We start from the raw sequence: 13,502 nt of genomic DNA, 5'->3' as shown, positions 1-13,502 counted from the left end.
GTCTCTATATGTATAATATTTTTTTAACACCTCTTTTTGATTTATATAAAGTTTTTAGTAAAATTTTACATTATTTTCGTCTTTTTTTTTTCATGAACATTCAAAGATATTATTGTTGATGATAATGTATATAAATTTCGAATGTCTCTATGTGTAACTAGAAATAATTTTTTTTAACGTTGTTTTTGATTTGTAGGTAACTATGTGTAAATTAACAAGATATATATATTTTTTAATAAAGTTTTTAGATATTTTCGTCTATTTTTTTCATGAACATTCAAAGATATTATTGTTGATGATAATTTTCATGTTTCTGAAAGTTTTCTTAGTGCAATTTAAAATCTTAACGCTGTTTGTTCACGGTTTCTCCCAGTAATGGCGATTTCCTGCAAAAGAATATTGATTGTATGTCCGTCGAATTTGGCGTCCTCTACCAGGAACTTTGCATAACTTTTCCCTGATTTATCATCCTTGCATTTCATTTTTTTTTCTCGTTTCTTTTTACCTCATTTAACATATTCTAAAAAACAGTTTAACAAGTGTCGAAACAGGTTTTTAAAATTTTTTGCTTCTCTTTCATTATTTCATTTTGTCATAACGTTTTGTTCTTTCATTTTATATTTACACTTTTCATTTGTCGGTACTTTTTTCTTCAAAATTTTTCATTTCTCTTCTATTGATCTCTCTATAAACCAATCTTTTTGTTTAGATATTGTTTTATTTTTTTCGTTAAATGAGTTACAAAAAAGTTTCCGTTTTTGTTAGTTGCTTTTTTTTCCTAGTTTGAAAAAAAAAAACTCTCTTACTGTTTCGACTAGATTTATTGGAATGACCTCAATAAAGGGAAACAAATAAGGGATTCGTTTGATACCAGGCCCGAAGCAGTTTCCAGGAGGGGGGGGGGGCATAGTGAAAATATGACCGCACGAATAAAAAGAGAAGCTTAATAAGTTTCTGTTTTTGTTTTTCGGCCTCAAACAGGAGTTCTGGCGCTCTCTCCCTGTTAGTTCTCGGAGTTGAAATTCCGAAATCGCAATTCCTGGCTCCAGGGCCAATCCGGCTTACCTTAGAAAGATACAGCCAAGAGTTTTTGTTTAGACGTTAAGACTTTTGTTGAGAGGGGGAATGTCTGTGTTTTGACTTAACCGCGATTAATGTTAACATCATGTAATTTTACCCAAATTTAAATTGTTCTAAAAAACTAGAAAAGCATCCCATCTTTATGTTGATACACGCATTGCGAAAATCAGTTGAAAGGTGTTCTCTAAAAAGAGTTCTATTTTTTATGATTTTGAGAAATTAAATAAGAAGTTTTTGAAATTCTAATGTTTGAATTTTATGAAGTCATTTTAACTTTTTTTTGGAATAAATACCATTTCTTCCGTTTTGTCCAACCATAATATATGATGATAGGTTTTAAAATATTACAAACAAGACCCAATGTCCACACGTTTCCAAACTTTCATAAATGAGCATTAAATTTTACTAATTTGAAGTGACTTCGTACAACACTTTCAAAGTTTTGCAGCAGGAAAAAGTATTTAGAATCAATAAGTAACACTTCACCGAATACAAAATCATTAAGATATATGTAACCAATACGCGTAAAAGCTGTCCAAACGCCAGGGCAAAAGTTTCTAACAAAAAGGAGCGAGAGATTTATCGTCTTAGTTTCAAACATAAAAACTTACATGGAATTGGGAAGAAATACAGGGGCTGAGCTCTCGTGGGCTCTCATGCAAATTAAGCCCTGAACACAGCACTTAACTATTTTTTTTAGAAATATTTCACGCCAAGTAAAAACAAGTAATTAATTCAAGATGACTTGTGCAAAAATACACACCGACTGCCTTTGAAGTTGTCTTTAAAAAAAATTAACCAATAAACATAATTAAAATTTAAAAAACCATGCGAAAATATTCTAAAGCTTAAAATTTCTGAAATAAGACTTTTAAAAGAAGATATAGTTTTCAAAGAATAAAAGCCGAAAGACGACTCTGCAAATCCAAAAGAATATCTTTTTCTACAATTGAATTTCTGTGATGCTATAGAATGTGTTTGAGCAATATGATTTCTTTAAATATTGTTTTATACTAAGAAAGCATGTGTTGGGAATTTTAAAAAAAGCATTGCATGCTTTTTATTTCAAACAGTACCTTTTCTAAATAAATTCTAGAAGGATTAAAGTAGACATTTGAAGCGGAAATCTTATGATTAACTTAAAAGTAAACAGCAGAAAGCTTTTTTCTTGCACAACCGTAATTTAGGCATAACACGCGAAAAAACGGACACGCTCATTTATATTTAATGCAACGGCATTTAATATGCATCACAACCACATGTTGGCATTCCTAATTTGCAAACCTTCATCCCCTGCAGGACGGATCGTTTAATATCTACGGGACTGCTGGAGAAGCGCAAAAAATAGCTATAATTAAGCCACAACAAAAAAAATCCGAACTTTTTTTTGGCAACAGAAAACCAGAGTTAAAAAGATTAAAAGCAAATACCACACTCCTTGCAGCCCTAAATGAAGTTCGGCAATTAACACAGCGGAGGTTAATTGTATCTGATATAAATATATGTGGCGCAGATAAAAAATTACCTTAAATTAAAACGAGGCGGCTAATTACTGACGGTTAGCTAAATGGGAGACGTTCTAATGTAGTACGTTCTCCCAACTCGGAACAAATGCGAAAAAATTTCAAAACTGGCGCACGTAAATAAAAACGATATTGTGAAATAAAGCGATAAGTTTTGAAGTTGGGAAAGAGAGGAGTTGAGCTGTATCTTCTGGGGGACAACGGCTTATTAAAATACGCATAAAATGAGATGAATTTTCTAGATTTTTCACGCGTACTATTTTTGTACTCCGATTACTATTGCGTTTGAATTTCTGAGCTTGTATAATGTTGCTTTAAATTGATGAATTTTGGTACACATTATAGTCAATTTAAAAATAAAAAAAAAAAGAGTCCGAGTTGGAAAATCTGGAACCGTAGGTCAGACACATTTGTGTAGGGCGTGTCCTCTCTGAATCTTTACTAATGATAAAGCTGAAAGTCTGTCTGTCTGAATCTCTCTCTGGGTGAATCTCTGTAACGCTCATAGCGCCTAGACCGTTCGACCAATTTTCATGAAATTTGGTACAAAATTTGTTTGTAGCATGGGGGTGTGCACCTTGAAGCGATTTTTTTGAAAATTTGATTTTTTTCTTTTTATATTCCAATTTTAAGAAAATTTTACCCAGCAAATTATTACAACGTGGATAAATAAATTACGAAATTGTCATAACGTGTAACCGTAACATGGGCAAGCAAATGAATATAGCAAATTGGCGAGAAATTCATCATCCATTATTTGTAAATATACAGGCGAAACAAATGACCTTTTAATTTTCTACTACCGGCAAAGCCGTGCAGGTACCATTAGTAATGAATATAATTGTAGAAAGTGCTATGGAGATACAACCGTGCACAATTTTTATTATTGCATATGCCACAGGCTTGGGTTCACTAAGAGTGCATTCGCGTTTTAATTGAAGGTCACTGTGACCTCTCAAAAATTTTCTTATTCGTCAAGTTATGACATACGATTCGGAAATTTTTTAGACAATATCACAAAATTTCAATTAATCTTTTTTTTTTTCAAATAATGCCTAATATCTCTTCTATTAGATGTAGCTACGTATGTATTGCTTCAGCATTTTTTTCAATTCGGCAAAATTTTAAGTTTAATTCGGTAAATTTTAAATTCTCTCTCTTCCAAAAAAATATATGTTCGATTTTGTTCCGGTAGGGCCCTCTGTAAGAATGTAAACTGCCTAAACAAAACACTGGATAGCAAAAAATATCTGTTTTGATGATAAAACATGGTTAACACTTTTTATATCGCTTTTGAATTCAAATGTCATAAGAAACAAATTAAAACTATATTTTGGTATAATGTTCTATATAATGATCTGTAATTTTCCAAAGAACCCTGGAGCTGAGCACCCTGAACATAATGAAAAATCAGGCTCTGGCTTGCAGTAAAAAGGAGTTTACTCCTTGTTTGGAAATTTTGAGTCAAGTTCACACTCTGACCCAAAAAGAAACATTTTTTTTAAGAACGAGGAGTTAGTCCCGATTGTTATTCCAGTTCAAAGACACATACAATAGTACATAGAATCAGAGTTTCATTGCTTGTATTGAATCTTTTGCTTATTGCTTTGAACTTAAATATTCATATCTAATTTTATCTTTTAGGAATGGATTAACTGGTTCTGCCGTCTGCACCTTCAGTTTGGAATCAATACAAGAGGTCTTCAACGGCAAATTCAAAGAACAGGCCACATCATCTTCAGCCTGGCTGCCCGTCCTAAGCAGTAAGGTTCCCGAACCACGCCCTGGTCTTTGCGTCAACGATACCCAAACCTTACCAGACTCTGTGCTAAACTTCATCAGAGGTCATCCGCTCATGGATTCTGCGGTAGCACACGACAATGGAAAGCCTGTCTTCTACAAGAGGGATATCCAGCTCTCTAGACTAGTGGTGGACAAGCTGGAAGTAGATGGTTTGCCTTTCACCGTTTTCTATGTAGCAACTAGTAAGTCGAAGATATTTTGTATTACTTGTTATAATCCAGAACTGACAAATCCTCCTATATAGGATAGCGAATTCATTGATCTAGTAACGCTGGCGTCACCAACATGAAACTCGCTCCAAAGCATGATAATCTTACTACTATTATACTAGTCGACCCGTGCGGAACTCCGCACTGTGCTTCGAATCGTTTCATAAGGCATTTCGCTCTTTAAAAATTTCAAAGGATGAAAATTATGAAGAAGAACCGAAAAAAAAGTTAGCGCAGAAGAAAAGGCATGTAATTTAAAGACATCAGTAACAAAACCTCGTTAAATACAACGTTGTGATAATTTGATCATCGCTCACCTTTTGGTCGTACATATTTTCAATGCAAACATAAATATCATAAAAAATGTGGCTGAGTAGTGACTCGCGAAAAAGCAATAATTGTGCATGTGAAAAAACAGGTTGTGGCAAATACAGTCCTGCCCATGTGAGCATCTGACGGGAAAAAAAGAAACATTAAAGAGATATTTATTGGCACGGATTCGAATTGGCGCCATTCTGATTAACAACCCGACACCCCAACAAACCTAGAAATTGCGCCTTTCTTTCCGAAAGCTATTCATTGAAGGAATGCGTAGTAAAAAACAGCAAAAAAGCTTTTTGCCAAAAAATAATAATAATAATAATAAGATCATGCTTATATGTTTTGTCATTAACCAGCATGATACGATTTAAAATTATTCGTAAAGCATGGAATTTGATTAAAGAATGACGAAGACCTCACGTAGCGATTGAAACAAACATTCTAGAGAAGTAATAAATTAGATTGAAAATAAGTGTTTTTATCTTTGAATATTGAACTATTTAACGTAGAAGGTTGCTTTAACCGTTACGGCTTAAATGCCCGCACATGTTTCTCTTTTAATCGAACACTTAAAATTCAAAACCAAAACCAGTTGAACTGAGTCCGTTTTTTAAGTGTAATTTTTCGAACGTAGACAAAATGAATTTTTTTTTTCAGCAGAAAGCAGAGGAGTAGAAAATGATTTCTTGCTAATGAAGTTGATAATACTTTTAATGCTTTATATCGTATTCGCGCGAATAAAAAATTAAAGGTTTACTGGATGAAACTCGTAGTTTTAATTTGGCGTAGTATTTTTTCATTTGTACAAAATGTCGAACACTGCTATTAGAAATATCTACATTTCAGCATACAATGAAAATGTTTTTCTGCACAAAAAGGATTTCCTTTAGGTAAATCTAATACTTTTTTATGCTTACATTATGCTGAGTGGTCTGGATGTAGTCAAAGCTTAAAAAAAAGGAAGAACACCCTTCGATTAACAGTCAACTTATCCGAATGATAACTGTAGCCTGTATAAAGGAGTCGAAACACCAAGTAGCATTCCCACTGCATTTATTTTATCACGTGTGTATGTTATGAGTACATGTAATGCGTAATACTAATATAAATTTGATATTATGTCGGACAGCCCAAGCTTGCCCGAAGTTCAGATAGTTTATAGCCGAATGCTCTACCGAAAAAACTTATCAATTTAACCGAACAACTAAGTCTAGGGCTTTTAAGCTTTATTAAAATGTGAACACGCACACACAGGCTTTTTTTTTTTTTTTTTTTTTTGGCCGAAAGCGACGTAAAAAATTGGAAAACTGCATTAGAACTTGGCTTTAAAAAAAAATGCATAAGAACTACAGGCTGCATCAAGGTTTTGAAACAGCAAGGGGCGTTTTCAAAAACTTGATTTTTCGACCGTAAGTCTATTTTTCGTCATTAGCCACCCTGATAAGTTTTAAAATGAGAGGGGAATAATATATAAGATAAGATATTGAAGAAAAATGTTTTTGTTTTTGAAAATTTTTACAATTTGTTACCGCAGGCTGCTTGAACCGTTATGACTTAGATGGTAGCACGTGTTCATCATTTAACAGCACGGTTAAAATACAAAATAAATTTAACTATGCTCTTTTTTAAGCGTAGCTTTTCGAATGTAGTAAAAATGTGATAAGCTATTTTTTTTTTTTTTTTTTGCAAAAAGAAGAAAAATATATATTTTACCCTTCAAGCTGAGGAAGTAATTTTTTTATTTGTACAAAGAGTCAAAAACTCATTAGAAGAATATATATTTCTATATACGGTTTATTATTTTTTTCTGAACAAAAAACAATTCGATTGAAGTCTGAAATCTTAAACTTGTTACTTATATTTTCGCTTACATTATGCTTTAATTTTCTTACCAGAGCCAAAGCTTTAAAAAAAAAAAAAAAACCGTACAATTCAGAAGTAATTTAGCACAAAGTCACATCAAGTTTTCATAGCAGCAAGGAGCGTTTCCTTCTCATTTATTCTATTCCATCATATTTGTTATTCACTTAATTAATTGTTCATGTAATGCGCGATATTTCTCTATTTTTTTGATGCAGATTGTCCGGACGTGGGCCCGAACACTCATTCTCCTGCTTACGAGGAGAACGCTCTGCCGATCAAGCTATTCAGCTCTGTCGGTCATAGTGCAAATTAAAGTTATAAGTTTAACCGAAAACCTCATTCTGGTTCTTTAAAACAGGTTTTTCGGCTGAAAAAAACAATTTTTAGACCGTGGGTCTATTTCTCGTCAGTAGCCAGCACCATAAGCTTTAAAATAGAGTGTAAATCAAAGAAATCGATCAAGAATTGAGGAAAATCTGGCGTGGAAACCAAAAACAGGCTACAGAAATAATATATAAGGATATGCGAAAGTTTGTCTGTATGGATGTATGGATGTTTGTTACTCTTTCACGCAAAAACTATAAAATACAATAAAATACAATTTTCGTATAAATTCTCTAATATAGGGATGAAAAAATACTTGCACATATTTACATTATATGTCCATCGAAAGCTCTGATTTTTCTGCTGAAGATGGCACCTATTCGAAATTTCTAAGTAGAATAAAAAACGAGTTATGAGCTTTTTAGTTCCATGTTCGAAGGCTTTCCTCAACTCAATACAGTATTTAGTGTATCATCTCAACTCCCTGTCGATAGCGGCAATTGTTGTATTGTTGGCTATCTTTGCTTTTCGTGACTGTTCAAGGCTTTTTTCGAGTCAAATCTTGAAGTAAGATTTTTGCACAAGATTGGCAAATAATACATGATTTGGCTGATCATTTTTCATTTGAACGGAACTTTAATGTAATTAATGGTTTTTATTATTATTTATGCTGAGTGAACACTTACTCATTATTTAATCAATCAGCAGACTGCCAAAATTTTTGCAGAAAGATTTTCGTAGCTGATGCATTTGGCAGTTTTTTTCAACGTCGCTGTTTTTGAAGCCGAAGACTACGTCATAATGTTTCTCAGCTTTCACCATGTAAACAAAATATCGCCAATCAAAGAATCTTTAAAAAAAATTTTACTGTGTTAAATGATTCAGCAACTAAATTAGGCAAATCCATAAACAGCACAAAAACTTCCATTAATTTTCCTTTTTGCACAACGTCAAACAATCGCCAAATTTTACTACTTATTTTGGAAACATTTCGGATGAAACTCTTTAGCGCCATTTTATGGTGACTAAATGTATCTCAGCACCTGGAAATAATATCTCAACGAAAATTAATATCATATCGTTTTACAAAGTAAGGAAAGAAGGGGGGAGCATCATCGAAGGTATCCCAAAACGATTCAAGCAAATTCGGTAAAATCGCACCAAGAGCCCACAATGATTTGAAATTTCCCAAAATAACTAAAGCAAGTACAAGGGGATTACGAGCGCGGCTATATTTTTTTTTAAACTTCGTACTTCGATAGCTATACAGAGAAGGTTTTAGACTCCATGTTAAAAAAAATGTATCAAGAGATTAATCTTTTTAAACACGAGAAGATTAATTTCATGTTTTGGAAATTTGTATATGCTTAAATATAGTGCTTTCGTTTCTAAATCAATACTACTTTGTTCTTTATACTTATTGCTATTTTAGTTTTATGGGTAAGAAAGAAACTCGATTTTTAATCAAGTCAAAAAGATGTGTTTTAAATTCTTTCACTTAAAACAGAAAACAAAAGCAAGTAACGATTTTTTCTCATAATTATTACTGACCCAGGCAACGCCGGGTATTTTTGCTAGTTTGATAATATTTTCTGACAATGTTTGACATGCAGGGAAATGCTTTATTTTGACAAGTTTGAAATGGATATAGTAACTTAACTGTATTGCTGGTAAGGCTGATTTTAAGAGAATGAAGAGACGACGAAGTGGTCAACAATAAACTCTATCTACTAGAGTTTAGGGTTAATTCACTGGAGTTAGGGTTAAAATTTCAACTATAAAAAATATTACCAAACAGACAATTGCTTCGTTCAGATGTTGAAGCAATTTTCACCCGTCATGCCTTGACGGGTAATTTTATAGTGTTTTTATAATTTCGTATTATGGCTATTTCTGTTGAGGGCGGTAAAAGGGGCAGAAGTAATAAAAAAAAAAAAACATTTTAGAGGAGGACGGATTAAATATTGAACAGCACTGTAAATCGAAATTTCTTTCAATTATTTTACTCTCTGGAGGATATGCAACAAATTTCTATCTTCAAGCATCAGTAAATGTTTTTCATGACATGTGTTTCATTACCTGCAGACATTTTTTCTCCTATTCAAAAAGTATGTCCTATTGATGCTTTGGTTAATAATGTCTTTTTTTCCAACAGATGAAGGCATAATTTATAAACTTGTCGAATGGTATAACAGAGATGGCGAAGAGCATTCCAATTTGGTGGACATCTTTGAAGCTACAACCCCAGAACCTATAAGATCGATGGAAATTTCCAGCAAGGTATTTCATTATTACTTGAAAATAAATATTTTAAATTTTTGCAATAAATATGTATAAATTTCCGTATTTCATGAAATGCCGACAGAGTGGTGTAGTGATTAGACGCTATACCCAATGCCATAGGTTCAAACCTGGCTCCAGTCAAGATGCAGAAAATAAACAACGTCCATGTATGATTATGCGATTTATAAAAAAATCCTTCGAGTACTCGTTTGACTTGAGTGCTCTTGGCAAAATTAAATTCAAAGTGCAGTTTTGCATTGAAGAGAGCCATAGTGTCTCCATCTCGTGGAAAAACTGGGCTTCGAAATTCTCGTAGTAAAAGCATCTGCGAAAGAATAGCTAAATCGGGGGTTCGCACTAGGTCTGCAAATGGTTGTGCTCTCTACAATATTTAATGAAGTAAAACAGTAGTTACTGCTGTTTTTTTTCCCATAAAAATCGGTTAAAATTACATAACCAGTATTTTAACCGTGGATTAGTTATGCTAGTTTTTATATTATTTTATTTCATCGATATATCGAATTTCTGTACAACGATGCTTCACGGTTAAAGAAATACGTCATATTTTATTCAATGTGTCATTTCCCTATTTCAATGGACATTAATTGCATTATGCTGCATAAGGCAGCATATAATAGGCTCATGTTATAAAAAGGACTCAAATTGTATCAACTAACTTAGATTTATGTAAAAACTAATAGTTTCAGATCTCAGAAAGCTTCTTTATTCATACGCATTTGTTTCCTTTCCTTATGTCAGGAACGTATGAAAAGCTCACGTTTGTCAAAAATTATTTTAATTGGTGACTAAGCATAAATATTTATTAAGAAATAATTACCTTTAGTCTCTCAACAAGAATAATAAATAAATTAATTTCTAGTGTGTTATATTGCTGCATGTTATTATGTTCTCTATACGGAAAGGAATATATTTTTGCTTAGTTGAGTTGCCATAGTTACAATGGAACAAACAAAAGATTTGTGCTCCCATTCAACAAAAGAAATTCAAATTAAATTTTTTAAATCAAAGAAGTAATTATTTGTATTTTGGAAGTAGATTGCTGTGAAAGTTTTTGTTGAAAACTAATCAAGATTTTTATTATTATTATTATTATTTCATGAAATAGTTGTTATCAAAACTTTAGAAACATTTATTAGCTCAAGACTAAGAAGAAAGCAGACTTATAATATAATAGTCTATCATAACACGAATATAAATAATTTCAGTTGCACTCTTGCATAAACAAAATTGTATTGTTCTTATGTCATCCCTTCCTGCCTTCTTCTATTTCATCGTTTCACAGTTAATTTTTTATGAAGTTGAACCCTAATGCGTAAGTTATTATGTTTTCTTATTCAGTTTAACTCTTCCAAAATCACTTTGACTTCACTTTTCAGTTCAATTTTCTCTCTTTCTCATTTCTCCTTCTCGTTTTTGTTCTTTTTCGTTCAATTCACTCTTTTACACTTCATATTCATTTTCTCTCCTTTTTAGGAGTATTTTCTCACCTTGAAAACACCCTAGCTTAATCTCAGTTCGTTCGTGAAAAACAGACGGACTTACTTTTGATTTTATAATTAGTATATAAACACTGTTAGTTTCGAAGATAACTTCTTTTTCTTAATAAGCACAGCTCGGCAATCACAAAACATTTTCTTCGCTATTAAATTTCCCAAATTGTTACTTTAGTTAACTTAGCAGCATGTAAAACAGTTTTGGCATACCTTTACTATTAGACCACCTCACTAGTAATACCTGCATGTATTCATAACCATATGCATCAAAACACTTCCAAAATCAATCTTAAAATATTTGCATTTACGTAGAAACTAACCGAAATCAGAAGCAATAAATACTGAAATGATTTGTGCAGAACGAAGAGCGATTTCACCCAACATGAATACAAATGAATGATTCTTAACCAACTGCCTAGATTCTGTTCTTTGCAGTTGTCTACTTTGGTATAATGAGTGGAATATTATCCAAAGCAAATGAGCACTTGTATGATTTATTGCGATATCATATCGAGAGTGAAAGCTAATATGGTACGGTAATACTGATATTGTACTCTTGATTATATAAATTTTTAGGCGGTAGTTAAAATTTAATGTATATAAACTGCTTTTATGGAAATATTTATTCAAGTAACGGTATGTTGAAATATGTGGTACGGCATCAAACTAATAGTTTTGATAGTTTAAAGTGAAAGGTAACTGAAGAATAGTTTCCAAATTCTGCTTGTTTTTTTTGGGGGGGGGGAGGGGGTTATGGATAATGTATCTAGATTTTTTTTTTTTTTAGAATTTTGGGAAATTAGTAGTATACTATCGTGGGAAGATAAAGGGCAGTATCTGCATTTTTTAGATTTCTTTATTTATTCATTGCATATTTGTCATCTATTGCACTTTAGCTCTGCTGCACAAGCTAACTTCTTTGGCTTCCGCTGATAATAAAGCACGAAAAAAAAAGTCAAATTCCCATATTTGACTATTGTTAGTGTGGTATGGAATCCAAAACACGTTTCTTCAAGTATTTCAAAAACTCATTTCTGCATATACTGCACCTTACCTTCCCACGGCTGTATATTATGCTGAGATCGGAAATTGTCTTTTAGCTAATGCTTGTAAAATATTAAAACCACATCACGATGTTGGCTACGATTACTTTCTTTAAAATTATAGTAAAAGTTAGTGGTTGCAATCGTTTTATTTTCTGAATAAGCAGCTCTAAAACTTAAAGGTATAAGAGGAGTTTATTTTTTTTAATCATTTCATAAAAGTTTATTAAAACTTTTCTCATTTATTTCTCTGAAAAGTTTCAGTCTGTTTTATTTGTTTTGAATCACTAGTTTCGTTTTGAATGAGCAGAAAATCATCAGCTTTTATTCAAAAAAAAACAAGATTCAGTAGTGACAAAATAATGATTTTACTTTAATTGTAATTTATGGATGGAAAATTAAAGCGTTCGGGAAATGTTGTAGAACAATTATTCATTGCCAACAGAGAATAAACGAATGCCTGGAATAAGTACAACGTAGGGGATGTGTAACTTATGCCATATTGGCAATGCTTTTTAATTCTCGCGTACTAGTGCAATAGCAAAAAAGACGAAAAAACATTTTTTTATTAAAGGCTTTAACTAGGCACATTTCTAGGACACATTGGCCTAAACCCAGAATTTTTACCAGATCAGGGCTGCTGAGAGCCGTGGCGGCCTCCTGGTCAGTTTGGTCACCCCCCCCCCCCCTCTACCTCCGTAAAACTGATAAAACTTAAACTGCACCGATTCCAATTCGGGCCCTGCCAAGGGTCGGTTCCCTAGTTTCCACCTAGGCTGATATAGCCTTTCGTCGGCCCTGGTCCTGATCCGTAACGCTTAACGTCGTGCCGTTCGGTTTTTTTTTTTTTTTTTTTTTTCATTTATTAATGGAATGGCTGAAAAGCTTTACCTCCTTGTGAGTGGCGCAATATTACTCCCTATTATTTTTTTTCTTTTTTTTCCATATAGTACTACATTTAAGTGTCATTTGAATAAAAATATTTATTTTAACTTCTTTTCAGCACAAGTCATTGTACATTTCTTCGGACTCCTTCATCCGTCAGTTTGATGTAATTATGTGCAAGGGAAGGTACGACAATTGTTTGCGATGCATACAAGATCCTTATTGTGGGTGGGACAAAGATCACAATGAATGCAAGCCTTATGTAACTGGGTGAGTGATGATTCATTCTTGCCATAACTCTTTTTTTTTTAATTTCCTTTATTTGAGTGATACAAAAACTCACTTTCTCAATTTTTTACAGGCTTTTGCAAGATGTCACCAATGCTACTCCAGGGATTTGTGATAGCAGTAAGTGAATGTTATTTGCGTTTTTTCTCTTAAAAACAGTAAAATCCCGATTATCCGCGAGTGGATTATCCGCGGGGCGGATTATCCGTGAGTAGATTATCCATGAGTCAATCAACAATCCGTTACATGTGTTTTCGCAGCAAAAAGCAAAAACCGATGGCTGTTTTTGGCCGAAAAATTGCAAATTTAAACTCGGTTGTTTTTGTTTTACTTATTTATTCATTTTTTGTGCTTTTTTCATCGTAC

General features: G+C 32.8%; 1 protein-coding gene across 2 annotated transcripts in view; it reads left to right on the top strand.

The window, feature by feature from the left end:
- LOC129229540 (semaphorin-2A-like) overlaps positions 1-13,502 on the top strand; it is a 652,526-nt gene that overhangs the window by 626,615 nt on the left and 12,409 nt on the right. For both annotated transcript variants that reach the window (XM_054863862.1, XM_054863863.1), the window contains exons 11-14: positions 4,248-4,588; positions 9,279-9,403; positions 12,967-13,118; positions 13,210-13,256. In XM_054863862.1, coding sequence (XP_054719837.1) covers positions 4,248-4,588; positions 9,279-9,403; positions 12,967-13,118; positions 13,210-13,256 — 665 coding nt within the window. The remainder of the gene's footprint in view (positions 1-4,247; positions 4,589-9,278; positions 9,404-12,966; positions 13,119-13,209; positions 13,257-13,502) is intronic.

Source organism: Uloborus diversus, chromosome 9 (assembly GCF_026930045.1).
Source record: "Uloborus diversus isolate 005 chromosome 9, Udiv.v.3.1, whole genome shotgun sequence".
Lineage (NCBI taxonomy): Eukaryota > Metazoa > Arthropoda > Arachnida > Araneae > Uloboridae > Uloborus > Uloborus diversus.
Note: the sequence above shows the minus strand (reverse complement) of the source record. Positions and strands in the feature narration are given on the sequence as shown.